Source organism: Apis laboriosa, unplaced genomic scaffold, assembly GCF_014066325.1.
Source record: "Apis laboriosa isolate Shangri-la unplaced genomic scaffold, ASM1406632v1 scaffold703_cov156, whole genome shotgun sequence".
NCBI classification, from domain to species: domain Eukaryota; kingdom Metazoa; phylum Arthropoda; class Insecta; order Hymenoptera; family Apidae; genus Apis; species Apis laboriosa.
Window position 1 is genome coordinate 387055 of NW_025224178.1, and position 22544 is coordinate 409598.

The 22544-nt window shown below is 27.9% G+C and overlaps 1 protein-coding gene and 1 long non-coding RNA gene across 6 annotated transcripts; one reads left to right on the plus strand and one right to left on the minus strand.

The window, feature by feature from the left end:
- Positions 1 to 267: 267 nt before the first annotated feature.
- LOC122719124 (unconventional myosin IC) lies at positions 268 to 22415 on the minus strand. 3 transcript variants are annotated; one of them, XM_043944693.1, is made up of 21 exons: positions 9883 to 10002; positions 7653 to 7679; positions 5724 to 5940; positions 4912 to 5027; positions 4778 to 4848; positions 4128 to 4336; positions 3783 to 3965; positions 3502 to 3708; positions 3137 to 3399; positions 2900 to 3069; positions 2676 to 2830; positions 2477 to 2605; positions 2255 to 2408; positions 1945 to 2176; positions 1622 to 1852; positions 1384 to 1543; positions 1067 to 1312; positions 771 to 986; positions 582 to 682; positions 404 to 506; positions 268 to 316 (listed from the first exon to the last, which is right to left on the minus strand). In XM_043944693.1, the coding sequence occupies exons 2-21, from the start codon at positions 7655 to 7657 to the stop codon at positions 302 to 304; spliced, it is 3183 nt and encodes a 1060-aa protein (XP_043800628.1). In that variant the 5' UTR covers positions 7658 to 7679; positions 9883 to 10002; the 3' UTR covers positions 268 to 301. The 3 variants fall into 3 exon arrangements, with proteins under 3 accessions (XP_043800628.1, XP_043800629.1, XP_043800630.1); XM_043944694.1 differs by having other exon boundaries at positions 9894 to 9950; XM_043944695.1 differs by lacking the exons at positions 7653 to 7679; positions 9883 to 10002 and adding an exon at positions 22279 to 22415.
- Positions 10240 to 14207, plus strand: LOC122719127. 3 transcript variants are annotated; one of them, XR_006347512.1, is made up of 4 exons: positions 10240 to 10942; positions 11481 to 11658; positions 11884 to 12277; positions 12421 to 14207. It is a non-coding gene; the product is annotated as an uncharacterized LOC122719127 (long non-coding RNA). The 3 variants fall into 3 exon arrangements; XR_006347513.1 differs by having other exon boundaries at positions 10240 to 10438; positions 10582 to 10942; positions 11884 to 14207; XR_006347511.1 differs by having other exon boundaries at positions 10247 to 10942; positions 11884 to 14207.
- Positions 22416 to 22544: the final 129 nt, after the last annotated feature.

Below are 22544 nucleotides of genomic sequence, written 5' to 3' on the forward strand. Positions count from 1 at the left end.
GTTTCATAGAAAGCACAAAAGTTTTGTTTTTAATTAATTCATTCAGTGACAAAAATTTTTCATTTCACTGATAATTCGCTAATTACAAAAATAAACATTTCATAAGATATTTTATACATTAACTTATATAGGTACAAATTTGCGAGTGTCATTTAATAAATGTACTAAATATTAATATATTATCTCTTCTTAATAAAATTTCACTCTAAATCACATTGATTAAGGCTGCATTACGAATCATGCATTTATATGTTGAACACTTTTTTCTAAGTACAAGATCATTTAAAATATTGTTTGGATATTATGGAGAGGCCACCTAGAATATTATAAATACAATACATAAATACAAATTAAAAGTTATATTTTATTTGGAATATTCCATGTCACTGAATGTTCTATTTACCACTAGTAAATGTCCGCTTTGTCTGTTTTTACTAATGGCTGGAGTTGTACCAGTTCTGAATTCGATTACACCTTCTTTACCGCTGACTAGTTTATGTGAGACTCTGAAAAATAATTAAATATTCTTTAGATTAATACATACACTGTTAATAATATAAATCATTTATATTTATACTTACGATTCTGTATTAACAATTTTAAGAATATTTGGATTGTTAGTAATATCAATTGCTTTTGTTAATGCTTCTATTATATGTGGCACTTCCAAAATTAAATCACCCTAAACAGAATACCATATGTATTTAAATCAATATAACAATAAATAGATATATTTTATTTATGTTTTTAAACATCATAATAAACCAAACCTTGTCCTTTTTTAATTCGGGTGGTATCCTAACAATCAATAAATTATCTGATTCTCCAGTAACAACTAATTCTAAAATGGATTTATAAGGTAAACGATGTTTAAGTTTGAATGTTTTTAAGATGTCTAAAATATATACAGCATTTTCTGTTAAAATTAGTACTCTTTCGCGGGGCTTGTAACCATGTCGATCATATTTAATAACAGGAGTTATATACTAAAAAAAGCAAAAGAAAAATAAATTCATTTTGATTAAAATTTAAAAAATGTAAATTTTAAGTATAAAAAACTTTTTACTTGTATAGTTTCATCTCTGGAAAGAATATTATTAATAAAGTTTTCTTTCAACATTATGTGTTCGGCACCAAGTCGATCAATTTGGAATTTTTGTCCAAAACTTTTTGCATACGATTTCTTTTTGTCTTTGAATAAAAATTCAGCTAAAATTTTTAATTCGAACTGTTTTTTATCTGTTTTTGACAAAGCTAATCTGTAATTACGTGCTTTCCATTTTTTGTACATGATACGTAAATGTTCAGAAGCCTAAATTCAATCATAATTTTTTTTTTATAAAGAAACGATTAAATATAAAAATATAAACTTATATAACTTACTTCTCGACAAATATATGGACATGGTGGCCAATGATTATTTAAAATACCAACTGGAAGTGTTTTAGAGAGTTTAATTAACCATTGTTTTTTTCCTAATTCGAGAAAAGCAACATTAATTTCAGTTGGTGGCCCATTTCGTGTAATGAATCCTTCGATGAATCTGTATAAAATTATTTTAATATATTATTGATATTTAAAATATTAAGCACATATTTAAATAAGGAAATTGATTTATAACCGTCGAATAGTAATAACTGCTTTTCGTCTCTTTTCAGCTTCACGTTTTGCTAACCATCTTCGAATATACTTTTGAAAAACTATTGCTGCCTGTCTCAAATGAAGATATCTTCGTCTTATTAGTATACATTTCCATTTACTTTGAATAATAGCAGCTATATCATGTTTCTTCATTTGAAAAGCATCTTCCGTATCGAATAATGTTTTAGGGAATCGAATGAATAATTTTGTGCTATATCAAAATTATATCTAATATTAGATATATTTCTAATATATAAAAATTAAAAATTATTATATTTATTTATTAAAAATTTTTGTTCTTACTTGCCCATCTTATATTCATCTTGTTCGAAACCAAGATGACATACGAGGATTTGTACACCTTCTTTAGCAGAACCATGATAGTTAGGCCACGTTTGTGGACATAAAGATTTATAACGTTGTAGAAATTGTTTATATGGTCTTCTATAGGCAAAACCAGCTCGTCTCACTCTTAGATTTTCCATAAGACCTAAATATTTTACTTGATGCAAGATAATTTTATCGTTGAATTGATCTAAAACAATATTACAATTATTCTAAGATATGTAAAATATTTTTCAAATATAATAAAACAGAAATCATTGAAACTTACTGGGCATTTTATAATCATTAGGTTTTATACAACGAATATATGAAGGTTCTTTCCCCATAAGAATTTCCACTAAATTATTTAAACTATTTTTAAATTGTGTAATAGCGGTATCTGGTCGTTTTTTGCTTGTCAAATCTTTTACATCAAACACGTTCTATAAAATTACAATATTTAATATAAAAAAACTAAAGAAACAATATTTGTGTAATTTGATGAAAGTACCTTAATAATTGAATTCGTCGTATGTGACATTACTTCACGTAAATCTCTATATAATAAATCATTATTCTTCTCAAGAAACCCACGAACATTATATGTTACTTCGCCAGCATAATGCACTAATCTGAATTCCTAAAATGTATAACTATGTAAAAATGTTATATTAGAAAATTATAAGAAATTGAGAAATTTGATTTCATACATCACGCCCCATAACTTTTTGCGTTTGTAGATCCGCTTTCATATGGCTTATATAGTGGGGATGATTGTTTAAGTTTACATTTAATTTTTCCAGAAAACTTAAATCTGTTGGTTCTCCAGGACGAAGACATTCTTCATCCATTAAAGATATTATACCTATAAATATAAATAAATAAAATATATTATGTATACAATTTTCATTAATCTATGAATTCAAATTAATACCTTTATATTTTTCTTCAATTAAATCACATATAACTTTATTATTAAAATATTGAACATTTTCCCATGTTATTCCTTCTCTTAAATATTCCTCTTGTTCTGACTTTAACGTTAATTGAATAAATAGTTGTTGTAATTTCTCATTACAGTAATTTATACAAAATTGTTCGAAGCTGTTGAACGATACCTTCAATAAATCGTTATTAAAAGAAATATTATTTAATTTTAGAGATTATATACCTGTTCTTCTGAAAAATTTCGAAACCATAAATATCCAAAATTCCTATGACCATTTTCTTTTTAGGATTATTAATAGGTTGCAAAGATTTATTCAATCTAGTCACCAGCCATGTGAACAATCTATCATATACAGCTTTTGCTAATGCATCTCGTGCATAAATGGCAAATTCTCTGTTTAGTGGAGAAATAACCACATCACCATGAGCATCTATAGTGCGATTTGTAAAAGCCTCTGCTAATTGTTTGATGTCGCAACCCAATAACTGTAAATAAAATAGAAAAATTGAAAATAATTATTAATCGATTAATTTCTATCATATGAATAAAAAAAAATTCAAATTTATAAATGATATATATAAATTTACCGAAGCAACAGCTTCAACAGAAGCTGGCTTCAAAATTTGCGCGACACCATCTTCTTCGGTAAAACCAACATTTCCCATATGTAATACTGATGCCACTATTGCAAATAAGTCATCCTGTTCTTTTTGACTCATTTCCATGGTTTTCATTGCTTTCATAACTTCATTATATTGAGAAACATCATCGATATTATTTATAGTGTCTTTTGTCTAAATATAATTTAAAATAATTTATAATATACATTTACATTATAATTGATTAATTATAAAATAAAATAACTTACTCCATTACTGAGATAATAATATGTATCTAAGTTTTTTTTTAGATATAATTTCCGCAAAGTTTCCTCATTAGCTCCGGCTATTAATTGATAAAATATATGGAAATTACGTTCTCCTAAAGATTGATGCACTACTCGTGATTTCTCGAGTAGATAATTCAAAATGTTTCCACCGATTGGATCTCCCTGAAAAGATATTAAATTTTTTATTGATATATGAAATATTTTTTTGTAAAAATAAATAAATATGGATATTTAAAATAATATTTAAAATAATTCAATGCTATTTGATAAAATATATTAATGCTATTTGATGATACAAACAATGAGATATTGTTTTATTTGTACCTGAAAATTAAATTGGATATCCATGTACTTGCCAAAACGCGATGAATTATCATTCCGATTAGTCTTCGCGTTTCCGAAAGCTTCGAGCACCGGATTACTACCGATTAATTTATCATTTACTTCTTCCACTTGTTTCTTGTGACCGGTGGCAGCCGCAATAAACTCTAGTACTTTTTTCGAAGCTTCAGTTTTTCCTGAACCGGATTCGCCTACACAATTAATTCTAAGAATGTTAAATCTATCTTTGGTATCATTTATTACATTGTTGTAAAAGTAGAATCATCTTTAAGTTCGATTAACTTTATTACATATTTCTAGTAATTATATACTATTTATAATTATTTTTTTTATTTGTTCGATTAACTTTATTACATATTTCTAGTAATTATATATTATTTATAATTATTTTTTGTAAATTTTTCATTATGAATGTAAAAGACATATATAATATATTATAAAATTATAATTTTTTTAATAAAATTTTTGAATTATATAAATTTATATTTATATAAATTGAATCAAATTTTATGTCTTAAATTATTAAAATCTTTAATGCAAAATCTAGATTTTTCTAGCAATTCAATCTTATAGGTTCAGATTTATCATTATAACTAGCCCCAATCCTTAACTTGCTTTAACTTGCTTCCTACCAGAGATGAGAATACATTGATCCAAATTCTCCTTCAACAAAGACTGATAAGCAGTATCAGCAAGCGCAAAACTGAAAAAAAAAAAAAAGACTTGAATTATCAATCATATTTTATAGTTTAATATCTTTTATTACATGTGTGGTGCAGCCTCAAAGAAGTTTCTTCCGTGATAGTACTGAATAGTTTCTGGATTATAAATTGGTAATTTCTTGTAGGGATTCACTGATATCAGCACTTGACCAATATATGTCTGGAAGATAGAAAGGAGAAAAATTTGAATACAGAAATAAAAAATAAAATTGTTATAAGTATAGAAAAGCAATTTATTAATGAATTAAATTATCTTACTAAATTGAATTATATATTTTTAAAAATATATTTGAAGTACAAATAATTGAATTAGTATATTTTCTGCATATATAGTTGTAAATGTAAAATTAATTTTAGAAATAAAAAATTCAAAATAAGTTGAAAAAATTTATCTATGGAATGATAATAGATAAATATTATCTTATATTTTTAAATCTCTTCATTTTTTAAACAACGCTTCATTTTATTTTATAATCTTTCTCAACAATCTTTATCCAAAACGTGCGCTGTTGTTCCTTGAACGAACTGATAATAAGTTTGCGAATAATAATCTAACAAATAAATGCTTATCAAGACATTACTTCCTACCTATTTAAATTTAAACAAGATAAAAAAAAAGTCCTATAAATTTAACTTTATTGATTCTCGATATCGAATTAAATAAAATTTTTAATATATTTCTATAAATAAATCTCAAAAATCAAATTTATATATATATTTTTTAAGTATTTTTGTTATATATATATTTTTTATTTTTATTTATAGATATACATTTATGTTTGACAATAAGAAAGCAGAACCATGCTTCCAGATTCTTTTAAGAACAACTGTTTAATAAAAAATATCTTTTACTTACATAGATTAGATTCTCATTGAAACGCTTTTGTAGATTATCGATAAAAGCCACCTCGCTCTCGAAATCCTCGAGGAGAACGAAGTCCTGGACACCAACACGATCCCGCTCGTGCAGACCACGTTCCATGTTTTTACGTACCTCGTGGCCACTCTTGGGGATATTCGGAGCCTTGTCTTTCTGATGTTTATTACCTCCAGTATCGGATACGCTTTTCTCGCTGAAATAAGTAAGGTACAAATTAAAAACAATATATAAAATTTTGCATAAATAAGATATGGATAATTTAAATTTCATTAAAATAAAGAAAAGAAAAGAAGATAGAATATTAAAAAAAAAAATGTTTTTAAATATTTTTATGAAATTTTATCTTTGAATTTCTTCCGTCCAAATTTTTATTTTTATTTAAGAAGTTCAAATATTTATTTAAACAAATATTTTTTTAACAGTAATTTTTTAAATTATCATTTTTATTTTTTTTATTTTTTAAAATGTTACAGTGATAATGAACACTTTTTAAGAAATTGATTATATATATTGTTTTAGAAATCTATTGTTTCCATCGTTCTTGCCTGATCCCATGTTATAATCGATCAACGGTAAAGAATCGTGAAATTGGTCGTGATCAAGATGTATATACGTCGATTTCTCGTGGATGTTACTCGATACTGAACGCGAGAAAGTGCGGACTACAAGTATTGTTCGACCGCCGGAACTGAAATCAACACCCTGAACTTCGACAGTGCTTCACGCGATCGGTGTCGATTTTCCGTGTGTGGTCGCATTGACACGGATATGCGTGATGGAAAAATCGCAAGCAAAAAAAATCATTTGATTTCTCTCCTTGTTTCCGAAACTTCGGGAACCTCATTATGTAACACAAAAGGATTAAAGAACTGACAAATTTATATTGAAAAATTGTTATCAAATTATCCAATTAATTTTTCCTTATAAAAATAATTACATAATTTTATAGATTTTTTTTTTAATTTAATCGAAATATGTTTTTAATACTAGATCTTTAGAGTTTTTGTATTTATAATTATTAAAAAGATGCAGATATTGATTTTTATTTACATTATATACAATTATAATTATACACACTTATTTATTAAGGATATTTAATTAAGGATATTTAATTAAGGATCATCTACATATATATATATGTTTTTGATAGAAAGTGAATATGTATTCTCCTTTTTTTTCTTAAAAATTTATTATTTTCGAATTCGCATAGCGAGATAATTAACAGAATTACAGATGATAAAATCACTGATTAGATATAGAAGTAATGTTGATAGACGGTAGGAAATCGATAAAAAGTTGTAATGTGGAGAACAACAATTTTACTACTTCATTTAATAAAACGAAATCAGTTTCACAAATATGAATATAATAAAAATTAAATCAAAAATTACTTCTAAACGAATGAAAACAACAGTATTTCAATTTCAGTATTGTTACAAAACATATATTATATGTACATTAATCTTAATATCTACGAACGAGTAATACACTTAACTCACTCTTTAACGATTCTTATGATCAAACTTCAACTCAGAGACTAAAATATCACCGAAAGTTTCAGGTAGACGACTATCAATCGAGTAAGAAGAAATAGAATGGGCTTTTATCCCACCCTTCCCATTCGGGGTTAAACCAAACTTAGCTGTATTGTGCAAAGCAGGATGTGCACCACCCTTCTAGAATCTTGCCAGTCATGTATAAGAATTTATACATCTAGCTACACGTGGGATGGAATTTTATAGATCTTCTTCATTCAAAATAAAATTTTTTTCGTTCAAATCAAGATCGATATAAATTATTTGAATACAAAAAAAGGAAAAGAAGAAAATGGAAAAGATTATGAATAATTATTAACGATGAGATCTTTTTTTTAAAAATAATGAACGAATCTCAAAAAAAACTCACCCCATATTTCTTCAATGTCCTTGTACTCTGTGCAATAATAAAAAAAAAAAAACGGATTAAAGAATTAATTAATCACAGATTACTGCAAAGCACGGAATCAGTGATGGTGCTCTCGCAACTGCTATTCGTTGTGCTTTCCTGTGAAATCTAATGTTAGATCTCGCGATAAGATACGCGGCCTACGTGGAAAGTCGATCTCGATTTCGCTCGATAATCTTCTATGATCAATTAAAATTGACATTTTCATTCAATTTTCAATCATTATTTTTGATAAAATAAATATTTTTCCAATATAAATTTTACCAACGTATAAAAATTGATCGATTAAAATCGATAAAAATATTTTGATTCTTATCGATGATTTATCATTTCACGAAAATCGTAAAATAAATATTTTATTATTATCACAATATTTATATTCTTTCTCTTATTCTTGTATCGAATTTCTTTTTCTCTGATAAATACAAATTGAAAATATGTACAAATACGAGATTTGTATTGTACATTGATCGATAAAGATAATGATGGACCGAGATATTGTTAATAACATCGATTTTTATATATCGTCTTGATTAGATTTTATATATGAGTATTCTTTTAAAAATATCATTTGGTAAAATGGAACATTACGTAAATGTTAGTCAATTTTATGACCCAATTGATCGTCGAACCAATTAAAGCTAAAGAAAAGATTAATTGCTTCGAATTCCTTTGTGAGATTCTTTTTTTTCAATTCTTTTGTGATAGGTCTTACATTCTTTGAAATTTATTCTAAAAAAGATATATGATGTCATTTCACATTGTTGACCAATATGAGAACAAATAATAGATCGATGCAATGTGATGAAAGAAATTATAAGATCGAATATGATATATTCGAAAACTATACCAATTAATCAACGGCACGTTACCATAAATGCGAACTGTAAATCGCGGTCATTGCCGTTTTGGATGCTTCTAAGAATACAGATTCTTTCGCAATGGTAAGAACTATTTGAAAAGAAGAATTATTTGGAAAGAGATCGTTAAGAAAGTAATTACATGGGACGACTCGTTTAATTAAATGAAATAAATAATATTATATTTATGAAAATTTTTAAAATATTTGATTATTTAATTAAAGCTATTATATAAATTATAAAAAAAATGTAAAAATATATAATGTTATTATTATATTATTATTATGTAAACAAAAAAATGAATTTTTATATAAAAAAAGATTGGATTCTTGGAAAAATTATTATCGAAGAAAAAATGTACAAGATTAAAGTGATATATTTATTATTGATTATATTGATAAAAAAATTATCAAAATTGTAAATTAAGTAACATGCTCTATTATAACTTAGTCCAGATCAAAAATGTAACAAGTTTCGTAATTGAATTGTCCAAATAAAAAACAAAGAAATAACAGAAATTGTACGAGATGTTCATATATTATTGGTAAAAATTCTATTGCAAAATGCTCCCCCTTATCAATATGAGATTAACTATTATCGAAGTTCAATTAAAAATGAAGATATCCACAAATGATTTGATCATTATATGGTTATATGGTTTTTTTGTGTATTTAAGCGCCGCGAAACTTTTCAATTTGTATCATTTTTTCACTCGCACCGTTTTTTATTATACTATCAAAATTCGTGAAAAACAAATATGAAATAAAACGAAAAGTTCTTTGCCCTTTTCAATCAAATCAAGACAAAATTTTTTTTCGAATCGATCACTCAAGACCTTCCGTTCTTCCATTGACGAACATTATTTTTAGTTTCGAGCTTTTCCAACGGAAAATATTCGCGATCAGAAAGCAAAAAAAAAACTCGCGACCTCGATTTTTCGAAACACGTCACTTGTGTTCTTCAGTTCTTATCGAGTCATGAATTGTTAATTGGATGTTACGTATTATGGACTTTTCAGGTACGTCTTATTCGTAAAATCATATATTTAAATTTATATTTTTAATACCGTAATAATAATTTCTATTGAACATTTCTTTTTTTCTCGTTTAAATATATCAATAATGTACGATCCACAATTTATTCTGCTATATATAGATATTTCTCAAGAAAGAAATAAAACCGATTCAAAATTTTTTTCTTCATCAAGAACACCATGTGATTTAAGTCATTCCAAGTAATAAATTGATCAGCTAATCCAAGATTAACGAGCCTCCAGATGCTAAAAGCAAGCATCATTGATTCCATTATTATTTTATTTTTAGTAATCGTACAATTTACACACTAACTACACCGTAATTGACACGTTCACTAGGAAGATCGAGACACGCTGGAGAATAGGTTCACCAACAGCCGCTACTCAAGAACGACTTAACAGTGTCCACCTTCGGTTTATCATCGGCTATATGCAACTTCTCCTACCTCCTCACCGTTCTATCATTCGCTATCGATACGCCAATAAATTCAGACGAGATACAATACATTCAGGTGAGGAATGAGATTCAATTTTTTTTTCATTTCGAATAATATCATTCTTCCTTATATTTAGATTTAGAAGATCTCTCTTATGTTTTTGTAAAAATATCGATTGATGATTTTGAAAAGATTGAATAATATTTAAAGATAATATTCGTTCATCAATTGCGAAGATTTTTTTAAATGTGAAAAAATTTGCATGGTAATAATCTTCTTCTTTTCTTTTTAATTACTATTTTTAATATCTATTAAATTGTTCAGAATATGATGAAAGAAGCAAGAATAAAAAGATGGAAAGAGGAAGAGAGAAATGTATTAAAAAATTTTATCGTCAAAAAAATTGTATTTATATATGTAAGTATAATCTAATCTAATCTATCCGGATTTTTCGCAGACGATGCGTGCAATTGTAACGGTGCAACAGCACAAATATATATTATCATTTCTTGTTTGTTATCATTATATTCATCTACTTGTGTGTTTTTATTAATTTAAAGGAACGTTTAACCAGTTTTCCAAACAACAGTAACAACAAAGAGAAGAATAGACAAAATATTAGTTCAAACAAATTGATTCGATATTTTCTTTTTTTAAATTTTTACCTTTGCTTCATGATTCTCGAATTTCTAAGGAGAGAGCGATAATAATGATATTGATAAAGACAAAAAGAAATAATTGATCACGATGAAGGAATAATAATGGATATTTAAATGTGATCACGACGAATGTTGTATTAACACTGGAACAAATGCAACTCGAGAAAATATAGATGAAATACACGTAGTTTCTGGTAAATGCGTTTCATGACCTCGTTCTTATCGGTACGAGGAGTCAATCGATGACCGCCCGCAAATCACGGTATGCAAATTCTGATTCTTTTCTCCGCGTAAATAAACTTTTATTGCCATTGAATATTGTTTTTCGATAGCAATATGTTTTACAAGTATTAAGAGACATATCTAATGTACAATTTTTCAACGAAACTTGTTATTGAATTAAAAATGTTCAGTAAAATTGAAATGTTAATGAAAGAAATTATAAATTTTAAAGTAATGTTAAATATACGTATAAAAATCTAATTAATTAAGAAATTTAAAAAAGTTAGAAAATTATTTCGAAGATAAATAATAATGAATTAATTCTATGCCATTACATAGTATTGTTACTTAAGAAATAAAGTACTCGTATTTTATCTTAATTTGATGATTACAATCTGTATCAATTTATATAATATTTTTCATCGTTTAAAAAACTGAAGAAAAAAACTGATTTTATATCGTATGTACTTTTTTTTTTTAAGACTTGTTCAATTTCATACTCGAAATATAGTTGTTGTTTATATTTGGGGATAAAATAGGGGATAGAATTTCTCGAATCTAATCAATCCTTTTTGCAGGGTCAACGACTCGGTCAACAACGAGCTCCCTCACAATAACTCTATAAATCTCGGGACACTTTCTGCGAATCGGAAGTCATAATGCTGTCGTTTCCACTTCTGATGCTCGATGGAACGTTGCATATAGAGTTGTTTGCCAGTTTTCTTTCGCTACTTCGGAAATGATCTCATTTGCACGGTATAGAAATATCTTGATGAAACTTTTTCACCAATCTTTCTTTCTTTTCATGCAACTTTTTTAAAGATATGAATAGAAACAATATATATGTATAAAGTAAATAAGTAAGTTATAAATAATATGTTAAATTAGAAAAAAATATTAGCATTCAGTTTTTAGAAAAAAAAATCAATCAATTTTAATTTAATTTAAAATATTAAGAATAATATGTATATATTTTTTTAGATATCCAACTTCAAAAAAAATAGCTGAAATACAAAAAATTTCAAATTTCAAAAATAAAATCATCGAACTGCAGACTCATAAAACTTTCAACGTGAATGAAAAAATCGAGTCTGTTCGCAGCCAAGACTACGTACAAATGATATAAATATACCGGGACAAGTTGTTAAAGTCACTATTCGACATCTTGACTCGTTGCTTGATTAACGAGATATCTATTTTCAAAGGCTATAATTTATAATGATATTTTTTTCCACTATTAACTACGTTTTGTGAATTTAAAATTAATAGTTGAAAAAAAAAACATTCACAAATAATATAATCGAATCTTCTTGGACAATTGATTGCAACAATGAACGAATGTTGGATTGTATCTACTATATCTAAAATTATGAAGGTTGTATTTCCATAATCATATCTTATAGAATATTTTATTATTTTTATTTATCTTTTTTTATGTTTTTCGAAAGAAAAATTATCTAAACAATATTCAGCAATATATGTTGCTTACTTATATTATTTTGTTATATTTTTTTTCAGAAAAAATTTTTTTTTCAAAAAATTATTCCTAATCATTTATTTAATTTTATATATCAAGTATATAGAAGAGCTGAATCATTAAACTCGAATGTATATGTAGGTTATCACGATATTTGACCTGGTTCTGATAGTTTTATAAAAGAAATTTTTCCAAAGAAATTAAAAAAGCATTGTACATTTGCTTTTTCGTATTCTTAACATATATATATATATATATATGGAAGAATTAATGCAAAACGTTTAGTCAACAGTTTCGATCACGATCGATCATTTCTTCATCCTAAAGGGGAATCGATGTGAGTCATTGTCTCGGTCGTGACCTTTTGCTCGATGACTAATTTCTCGGCTGATTTTATGTTAAATCACCGCAGATATGTGAGAACAACCGACTCTCGCGAGCTACGAACAATCGCGTTGTGAAGGCGGTTTTCATTGTTCTGTCTAGTCATGCATGATGCGGTCATATTCAAAATTATAGAGAGGTATCAAAGGTGTAAATCATTTCTTCTCTATCTCTAAAAATATCTACTTTCTTTTAAAGATTTGATCGATTAAACATCCTTTAAATTTTTCAATTAACTCTTAAGGAATTTCCATAGAAACGCGAATGTACAAGACTTACTAATGTTTGAATTAACTTTCTACTGGTAGAGATGACTAGATGAATCGACATGCGGTCGCTGTCTCGTTACGCAAACACCGACATGGTGATAAAAAAAAAAATAATGCAACACCACCTGCGGGTAGCTAAATGTATGCTGCAACTGTCGGCTCTTTCTCCCTAATGTGTTGCTTCATTCTGTTTGCACACGAGTTGCGAAACTTCTAAATTTATCAATTGAAAGTAAAAAATATTTTAATTAACTATTTCAAATTTTTTAATCTTATTATGGTACTATCGATCCATAATATGCATTTAAGTTATAAATCAATATTTAATATCATAATCATATTAGATAAGGATCAATATTTTTAATAAAAAAAATCAATGAGTTTGATTTCTTTTGTAATTCTAATATTAATTCCAGGCGTCGAATCAATAATTATTCTATAGTCTTGCAAATCCAATAATTATTCTACAAGTAGAGAATTAAAAGCGAAAGCGAGCCTCACACTCGAGGCAATTGTTAATTCGAATTACAAAACTCTCATGAAATCTATTCCTCTGAACCTTCTGAAACAATCTTTTCTTGTTTTTCCCTAATTAAAAGTTAAAAGACGTTCGTGCCCTTCTTTCATGGTCTAGTTTCGACTTCAATGTGCGTTTCGCTGACGCAGAAGGATTAAAAAGTAAAAACCTGGTCTCGAGCCGATGGTTGGAGGCAATTTTCCGCTGTCTTCGATACGCGATCCAATCGGTCACAGCTTCTTCACGTGATGCCGCGTAAACAGGCAGTTTACTGTTGCGTTTTTCATCGCGAGAAATGGGGTCGCGTTCGTTCACCGAGGGAACAACGTCATCTCATGAGTCAAAGGAAAAAGGGCCTTCGAGGTGTTCGTCCGTGTTCACCTTCGCGCCGATTCCATTGTGAAAAGTTATACGCCGTTTTAACGAGGCCGGCTAGCATGTTCTGATGCATCCACCAAAAATATTCATCCAACTGAATAAAACAGAATTTCATTTCATCTTCCTGATGATTACTATGGAATCGAGTCTCAGTGAGAATATTGTAACAAGATTGAATTTATCTGATATATATTGTTTCTCATCTTTTCTTAAATAATGATTTCATTTTATAATTTAGCTAAATAACAAATGGATATTTGGAATTTGATATATATATAGATTTAAACTCTATTTAGAGTGATTGCAAAAAAAAATATTTCTTGAAAAATAAGATGATAACACAATAAAGATTATTAATTGAAAAACTTGTGATTTTTTAAAAGTTATTTGTAAATGATAGAAGATATAATCTATTAATAAGTAAAAATCAAGATCAGTTTCATATTATTATAAGGATATTTGAAGATCATCAAAGGTTATGGAAAGGATATATAAATGTTACTATAATTTGAAGGTCATTTAAAAGTCACTGAATCTTATTTAAAAGAAATTCAAAGTTCATCTGAAGATTTGAAAATTATATTAAAGAAAATACTCTTATAATAACATTATAATAATCTCTATCACAAAACAACTTATTACGTTATTAAAAATTGCAATATCAATCTTGTCAAATTCAAACAATTCTCTATTAATTAAAACATTTTATGATGATACTTCTCTTTAGAAATCTTATCATACAATTTTTGCACGATTTCAAGATTATTTATGAAAATGGAACACTGCGTAGGAAGCTCATTTGATGATGAGCAAAGTGCATGCAAATTTTTAACCTTGGTTGCTTTATTCTCGAATGATAGTTAGATGCCGCGGGGTCATGCACAAACTTGTACCTGTAAAAAAAGATCGTGCGCGCTGATGGGTATAATAAAGAAATTACCCATTTCCGGAAACCGGTTAGCCTTTTGTCGGCTACCCGGTTTGGCGAAGAAGAAGGACAGCTTTTCACTGGATCGGTTGAAATCATTAGCTCGGCTCTTTTCATTTTCTAGAACCATTGCCAACCAGTAGCACACATCGCTCGTAAATTTACCTCTTCGGTGATAATTTTACCACTTTTCTATTTTTGCCTTAGTACACAAGCCTCTTAACCTTGCATCCCAATGTTTTCACCGAAAATAAAAATTCCATTATTGCAAATAGAGGCTCGGAGAACTTCAATAGAAAGTCTGTACTTACATATTCTCAAGTGTTTCTAAATTGAAAATTTACTGGAATACCTTTTACTTTTGCATGATCCGTAAATATGGGGTCGTGTGATTTATCGTGCTTTTCAAACCTGAAATCTTACATTACAGGTTTTTCAAGAGATCTTGTTTATTAATATACCTCATTTCTTTGACATAGAAACAGTTGTCACTCACGATATAAAAAGCCAATATTAGGCCATCGATTTCCTCCCTCTAAACCATCGAAATAACTCGCAGTACCATTTTAACGTCCTATTTAGATCATCAACGGATTTATTCTTCGCAAATTAATTCTACAACACGCGAAATAGGCCATCAGTCGTGACAAAACGGACCTTCAACAGGTCACATAACAGAACTCTTTATATTCAAATGACATTTTGCATTCGCGCGTGGCATGTTTTCGATCGTGACCATACCAACTTCCGGCTCCTTCCATTAGTGTACCCGCAACGCATGGTAAATGCTGTTCCTCTTATCTCGCGATAAAAGGAAGGCACGAGTCCCGCATCATGGCCGACGCGCGACACTTCCGGCCGTTGTTCCTTTTCCTTTCTTTCCAGGTACTGTTAGGGGCACTTGAAGAGTTTCACGCGACTGCGTGCATGTGCGCCCAAACGAAATCGTTTAAGACTTTCACACTTGAAGAACAATCGGCAAGGATCAGAAACGGTAAAAGTTGCCGGGTCGTTGTCGGGCGAATTAATTGCATACAAGAACATCACCAATTAAGGAGTTTAATTAATTTTTAAACTCCCTTACAGAAATAATCATCATGTGATCGTTCATTTGCTCTAATTTTTTCACCTCTCAACGATACTATCTATAATTCTAATCATCTTCCTGCAATAAAAATATCTATCTATAAATCTGTTGCAATTTTTTTAATTAACAATGAATAAATTTAAATTAAAATTTAAGTTAATAATGTACGTAAATTTACATTAAAAGAAAAGATAAAGTAAGAGAATAGTATAGTTTATATTAATTATCAATGGTAACCAATTGATTTTGAATTTAAATATTAATTCATATTAGTAATTGCATTCGAGACCTAGAGAAGGTTTTATTTTGAAAATTACATACCATGAATTTTAAAGATAACTGAAGAATGTCTTATATATAATTTGCATGGTGCAAATCGAGGAACTCCTTTTACGGGACCTGTGTTTGCAATTGAAACTTGTTCTCCATTGTCATTACGTCATTGGAGATGCATGAATATGACAGTTTATTATAGGAATGAATAACTGGATTTTACGAAAGGAACAGGGCCGGCCCAAATGAACGAACGCCTCAGGCGAATCGATGATTTGGCATTTCGTTGAAACGAAGCATAAATAATCTATGGAAAGTTAAATTAAAAGCGATATTTATAGTTTGTTTGACATGGCCATTTTATTGTTTGCATAAAATTGCATTTAAAGAACAGTAGAAGTACCTTTATCTTCAATGAAACGATAAGAATATCGTAATTATCAACTTTGCAACCTTGCATAGATTATTTGCAGACTTATTTTTGTCACACAAGTCACGAGTTAAAACAATTCTTGAAAGTAACGAGAAATAATTAAGTATATACAATAACGTGATATCATGTTACACAACGTGGCCATGAGTGAAGGACTTCGATATTGCATTGTTTTAATACCGTCGAATGCTAAGGAGTCAACGACTTGAGTTACAAACTGCAAAGACGACCACGCGTTATACGATATACACTGGGTGTCCATTAAGAATATTAACCTCACCTTAATGCACCGGATACAAAGAAATGTGTCATCTAATTGATGGAAAGAGCTCATTGCTAACAATTGACTTTAATGAAATGTTCTATGTTCTAAGAATTATTTAAAGTTCTTCATGAAAAAAGAAAACAGTTTCTTTCCGGTGCACCGGAGAAACTTATCTTCATTCGATAGAGACTCGAACATGTGAACCTCATTAAACCAGAACTCCCAGCTACTAACCTCTTGCTAGCCAAACTCGCAGCCATTCAACTCTAGACTAACTTATACATACACTTATACATACTTTATACATAACTACTTATACATACACATACGCATATACCATCTCTAATGCTCAACAGTGACTCAACCAGGTTTTCCCTTTGATATCCTTACATTAACCATCATCATTCGACTTTAACAATTTTCATAGTCAACATGAAATTATGTAATTCAATAACGCAATTTTCTCAATAATATCACTAGGAACATTCCTAAAACAATATAATAAGAAAAATAAAAAAGAACATTATATTTCCTTTCAATATTTTATCTTAATTTTAATTAATATTTTGATAATTAGAAATTTTTTTAAAGAATAGAATATAAAAAGAGAAACGAATATTAATATTCTTTCTTTGAATTTTTCAATTTGATTAATTTTATAGCTTGAAAAAGTTTCAAGTGATCGATTTATGGGGCAATCGAAACCCAGTGTTTTTCCTACGGCGCATCACGTAAGTACGAGAGAGCCGAATTCGAAAATAGATCGCCGCTTATTTTCGGTGAATCAGCTTCTCTCGCCTTCCCTCGAATCGTCCTTTTTCCTTCTTTTTATTGTCTTTGGTTGCCCGTCCACCGTTTCATTTCCGAGCGTCATGGCAGCCGCAGTTCGGTTTATTATTACACATGGTATTCTCACGTCCCCCGGACGTCATATAAGTTCCTTCTCTTTCTGTCTTCTCGTCGCGTTACTCGCGTCCTCGCGGGGCTTATTAAAGTCTCGCGACAGAGAGAGTACTTCGAAAACCCTGAACTTCAGACCTGAAGCTGACTGACTCAAGGTCGGCCTGAATCAGAACCAGCCAACCGGTTTTTCGGAGAAGATTCGGAGAAGAAATGTAAGATTACGCCTTCGCGAACTCCGCTCGTGCAACGCTTTAAATCTGCCTTGCCAGACATGGCTCTATCGTCTCTCTTTTGTGAATTAAATCGCCACTTCCAACGAGAAAATTATATTTCGATTTTCTGGCATTCACTGGTTTGAATGAACTTTGAAGTATTAATTTGTAATAAGTTGCTATATAGTCTGCAATTTGAAAAATAAAGATAGAAAAAGAGATAATTCTTTGTTAACTTTTATTTTTATCTAATTAATAATTAGATAAGAAATATTCTTTTTCACTATTTATATTATTTCTACTAGAACTTAAGAATTTCACCAATAATTACAAGAAATAAATCAAAACTCGTGATAACTTGTTCAACTTAGAACATAAATTTGTTATATTCATTACTTAGTAAACAACATGCTGAACTTTTACGATCGATCAAAATTACTGTATTTTCATAGCTACCGGAAATGTACATTCTATTTCTATGATTTAGAGTTCAAATCTGAAGTTCCATTCTCACATTGCTTAAGAAATTGCTTATTTACAACAATAGTTTAAGAAATGCTTGCGTAATTTATGAGCCAAGAGAAAAAAATACTTTATGGACTAATGTGTCCGGTATTTGCATAAAGTAATTGAAAAGTATTACGCGGGAATTTAGAAAGTGCGTCAGAAACGCAACGTCGCTAACACCATCAATTATCCTTCACATCCTCCAGATATTATCCAGATATTTAAAAAAAAATTCAAGTTTCCAATATCCCTTGAGATATAGTATAATGATTAAACTTACAAAATAGAAAAGCATTTTAAACATACATTTCATTATAGTGTAGTTAATTTTATATCCACAAATATTCATGATGAGATATCAAATATCGATTTGGTTAACATTGGAAAACTCTGCTAGCAATTTCTGTCGCTATTCGTCATTAACATTTAACAGCATGGTTTGCGAAACTGGTTATACGTCGAAAAAAAAAAGGACAAAATTGATAGATAACGAAAAGTGGTTTGAAAAATATAGAACACTCGCTTACATTAGTTACGTGGCATCTATGATAAAAATCATTTTAAGGAACTTTGTCATTATATAATTTTACTATCGCCAACAATTCCCGAGCTTACGATTCGATATTCGCGAACCGTAAAATATCACCGTTCGCAGCGAAACGATTGAAAAACTTTTCTCTTGTCAGTATAACAAGATACAAGTGTCATTTCTAAATTGATAAATGTCAAATTTAGAATAAATATTTTAAGTCAATTGTCTGCTAAAATTTCCAGTCTTAATCTATTAATTTAATAGTCTTCATTAAGAATAAAAAAATATATACAATAATAATATTAAAAAAATGGTAAATTATGCAGGTGTATAATTAATCTATGAAAAAATTATTAATATATGAAGCACTGCTAGAAATTTATAAGGAAAATATCCAATAACTTTTGAGTCAGCTGAATAGTAATCGGAATGTGCTAAAATCGTGATTGTTCAGCTTTACGATTGACAGTTTCTATGATCGTTAAATTACCATAAAGCAAAGGAACATCAAAGATTGTTAAAATAACAAATCATATTCTGCTAATTCTAATTTAATAATGCAATTTTTGAAGAAAAAATTTACCATCAAGACAAATATCATTTAAGAAAATCTTAAAATCAATATCTATTTTCTTTTATCTTTTTGTTGATCATATAATTATTGAAATAATTATCATTGAAGAAACATATTGAAGAAACATTTAATTTCTTATTAGCAATGTGATGTGAAATGAAGAATTTCCATAATAACTTTTTAAATTATTAAAAAAAAAAAGGACAAAACTACCAATGAACAATTTTTCTCTATTCAATATATGAAAAGTTCTATAACAATTGTTAAATATATTGCAAGCAGTGAACAAGTTGTTTAAGAAAAAAGGAATATCCAAACATGATTAATAAATCTAATTGAATCGCGTATGTTGCTTTATAGAAATAAAAAAAAAGATACATACATAACCTTTATCATCATTGTATTTTTTTTGTATTTTTTTTGACTCATTGTATTTAATTGTTTTATCTTGATTCCACTGACTTATAATCAAATAAAAAATTATTTTGAAAAATAAATGGACAAATTTCTTTCTTATAATAATTTGTCTTTCTCAAAAATAATAATATGACAAAATAATAATATGGCAAAATCATTTATATTTGTATTTCTATAATTGTATGATATTTGAAATCTTAATTTGAAATTTAAAATATTTAAGATTTCAAAATCTACAATGACAAAAGGATGTATTTACTTAGATTAATCAGCAAATCAAGGATTTCATCTTATATTAAAATATTAAGAAATAAAACAGATAAAATATTCTTCTTGATTATTTATACCTGTTCTAGCGTATTTTGAGGTCAAGAATCTTTGTTTAAACAATGATCTATAATCTTCGTTTCCTGTATCCTCTTAAACGAAACTAAAAACGTGGAAGACTTGTTTCATGTTAGAGAATGAACCTCAACCAACAGAAGAACAATACACTGTTTTTTTTTCTGGTTTCTTTCTCTTATGTTTCTTAGAAAGATAGTTTAATAGTATATTCGCAGAATCACAAAAATATTTTAAAATTTTTTACGAGTTGTTTGTGCGAAATTTTCAAGATGAATAATTCTAAAATTGATAATGATTTTACTATTTGATTATATTTTTTATTGAAAGCATTAATAAATTAATTGAAATTTGATAAGAATTTTTAAAGTTATTTTTATAAAAATGTTTAAAAATTAATAATGAAATAATGATATATAGAAATAACAACAAATTGAAAAACACTGACGCCATATTATAATTTATCGATGATCGATTGTAGTATCGATATTAATCATTTATCGAAGAAATTCGATTTGACGATATTGGATAAGTATACTATATTATTTCAATGGATACAATAGTTTGACGTCATTGTCGATTGTAACGAGCAAGTGGTAAACTATCGATAATACTCGATCGTAGCGATCGATTCACAATTGGCGGTTCGTCAACCACTGTTACTAAAATCTAACCTTAATTTTATTCAACTTTTATTCAAATTTCATATCTATCCTATAATTTTAGTTATTTTATCAATAAATAAACATATTATTTATGATGCTTTCATAATTATGATGATTAAGATGATTATTTGGATAAAAGATAAGCGACTGATAAAAACATCGTTGCTTTTAAGGTAATTTTGTCAGTCACGAGAATTGATAATCAAACCACGTGTAAAAACCATTCTTATTGTTAAAATATATTTTTTAAAAATCATTTTAAAATTTAATTTTAGCTGATCAATAATATCTTTATCAAAGCAATTAACTATATGTCGATCCAAACGATGATTTAGCGGCTTCTTCGAACATTGCCTTAATAAATTCGCTTGACCCTTTTACCGAACTTTTACTTGCACGTGATCAATTATTATTCGTTATACAAATTATACAATTCTAAATGTACATACATATATTTAAACATTTTGACTTTAAAAATATTAATAAAGAAGTTATTATTATTTATTAATATTATTTGAAAATTTTTGACAAAAGTTAAAGATACATTGAAAATAAATTTAATGTTTTTTTATATTTATGTTTTTTTATATTTATTTTCGATAAGATTTTCATTTTTTTAAAAAGAAATAATCTCAAATTTTATATAATGATATATAAAAGATATATTATTTTGAAATGCTTGTATTTACAATCGAAATTACTTTATTCTATAATATAATTATTTTAAGAATGTTGTAAGCATGAATTGCAAAATAAATTATATATGAAGATGTATAGTCAATTTAGAATAAAAAAGTATTTTTACTATCATGTTATATATCATTTTGTGATGTATTTATAATAATCTATATATCACATCAATAAAAGCGAGATGAAATGTTTAATTTCGTTTTTAATAGTCACTCATATTCCAAACGTCAATGACATAAAATCTTATGCATCTTCCATTTTGTGTACATTTTCAACAAAAATTTGAATAGAAGCTGCTTACATAAATAACAACTTTACTAATTATTTTTTATTAATTAAACTTGAAAGTAAATAAACAACAAATAGTTTTTTTTCATAAAACTGTTGAAATAACTGATAAAAATCATAAATTTTATTATATTTTATGCAGATATCCTTTATATATCTATTAGAAATTACGTCACAATCAAAACATTTCAAATACTTATAAGAAAATATGAAAGAAAGATTAAATTGAACTTACATTTCAACTGATCAGTCTATCAGAAATGTCACACAGCATTCACCCACGAAACATGTCACATCACAGTTGCAATCACAAGAAGTGCCAACGTCGAAACAAAGACGTCCTCTTTCGAAACTACGATTCCGCGCGATTCAATGTGTTCGTTAAAGCGATTCCACGAGACTCTTACTTTTATTTATCGTGAACGAGAGTTTGTATATGAAGGAAGCTCGATTATTGGTTACACCTGGATGACACCTGGAAAACTTGTTCCGCCAAAGAAA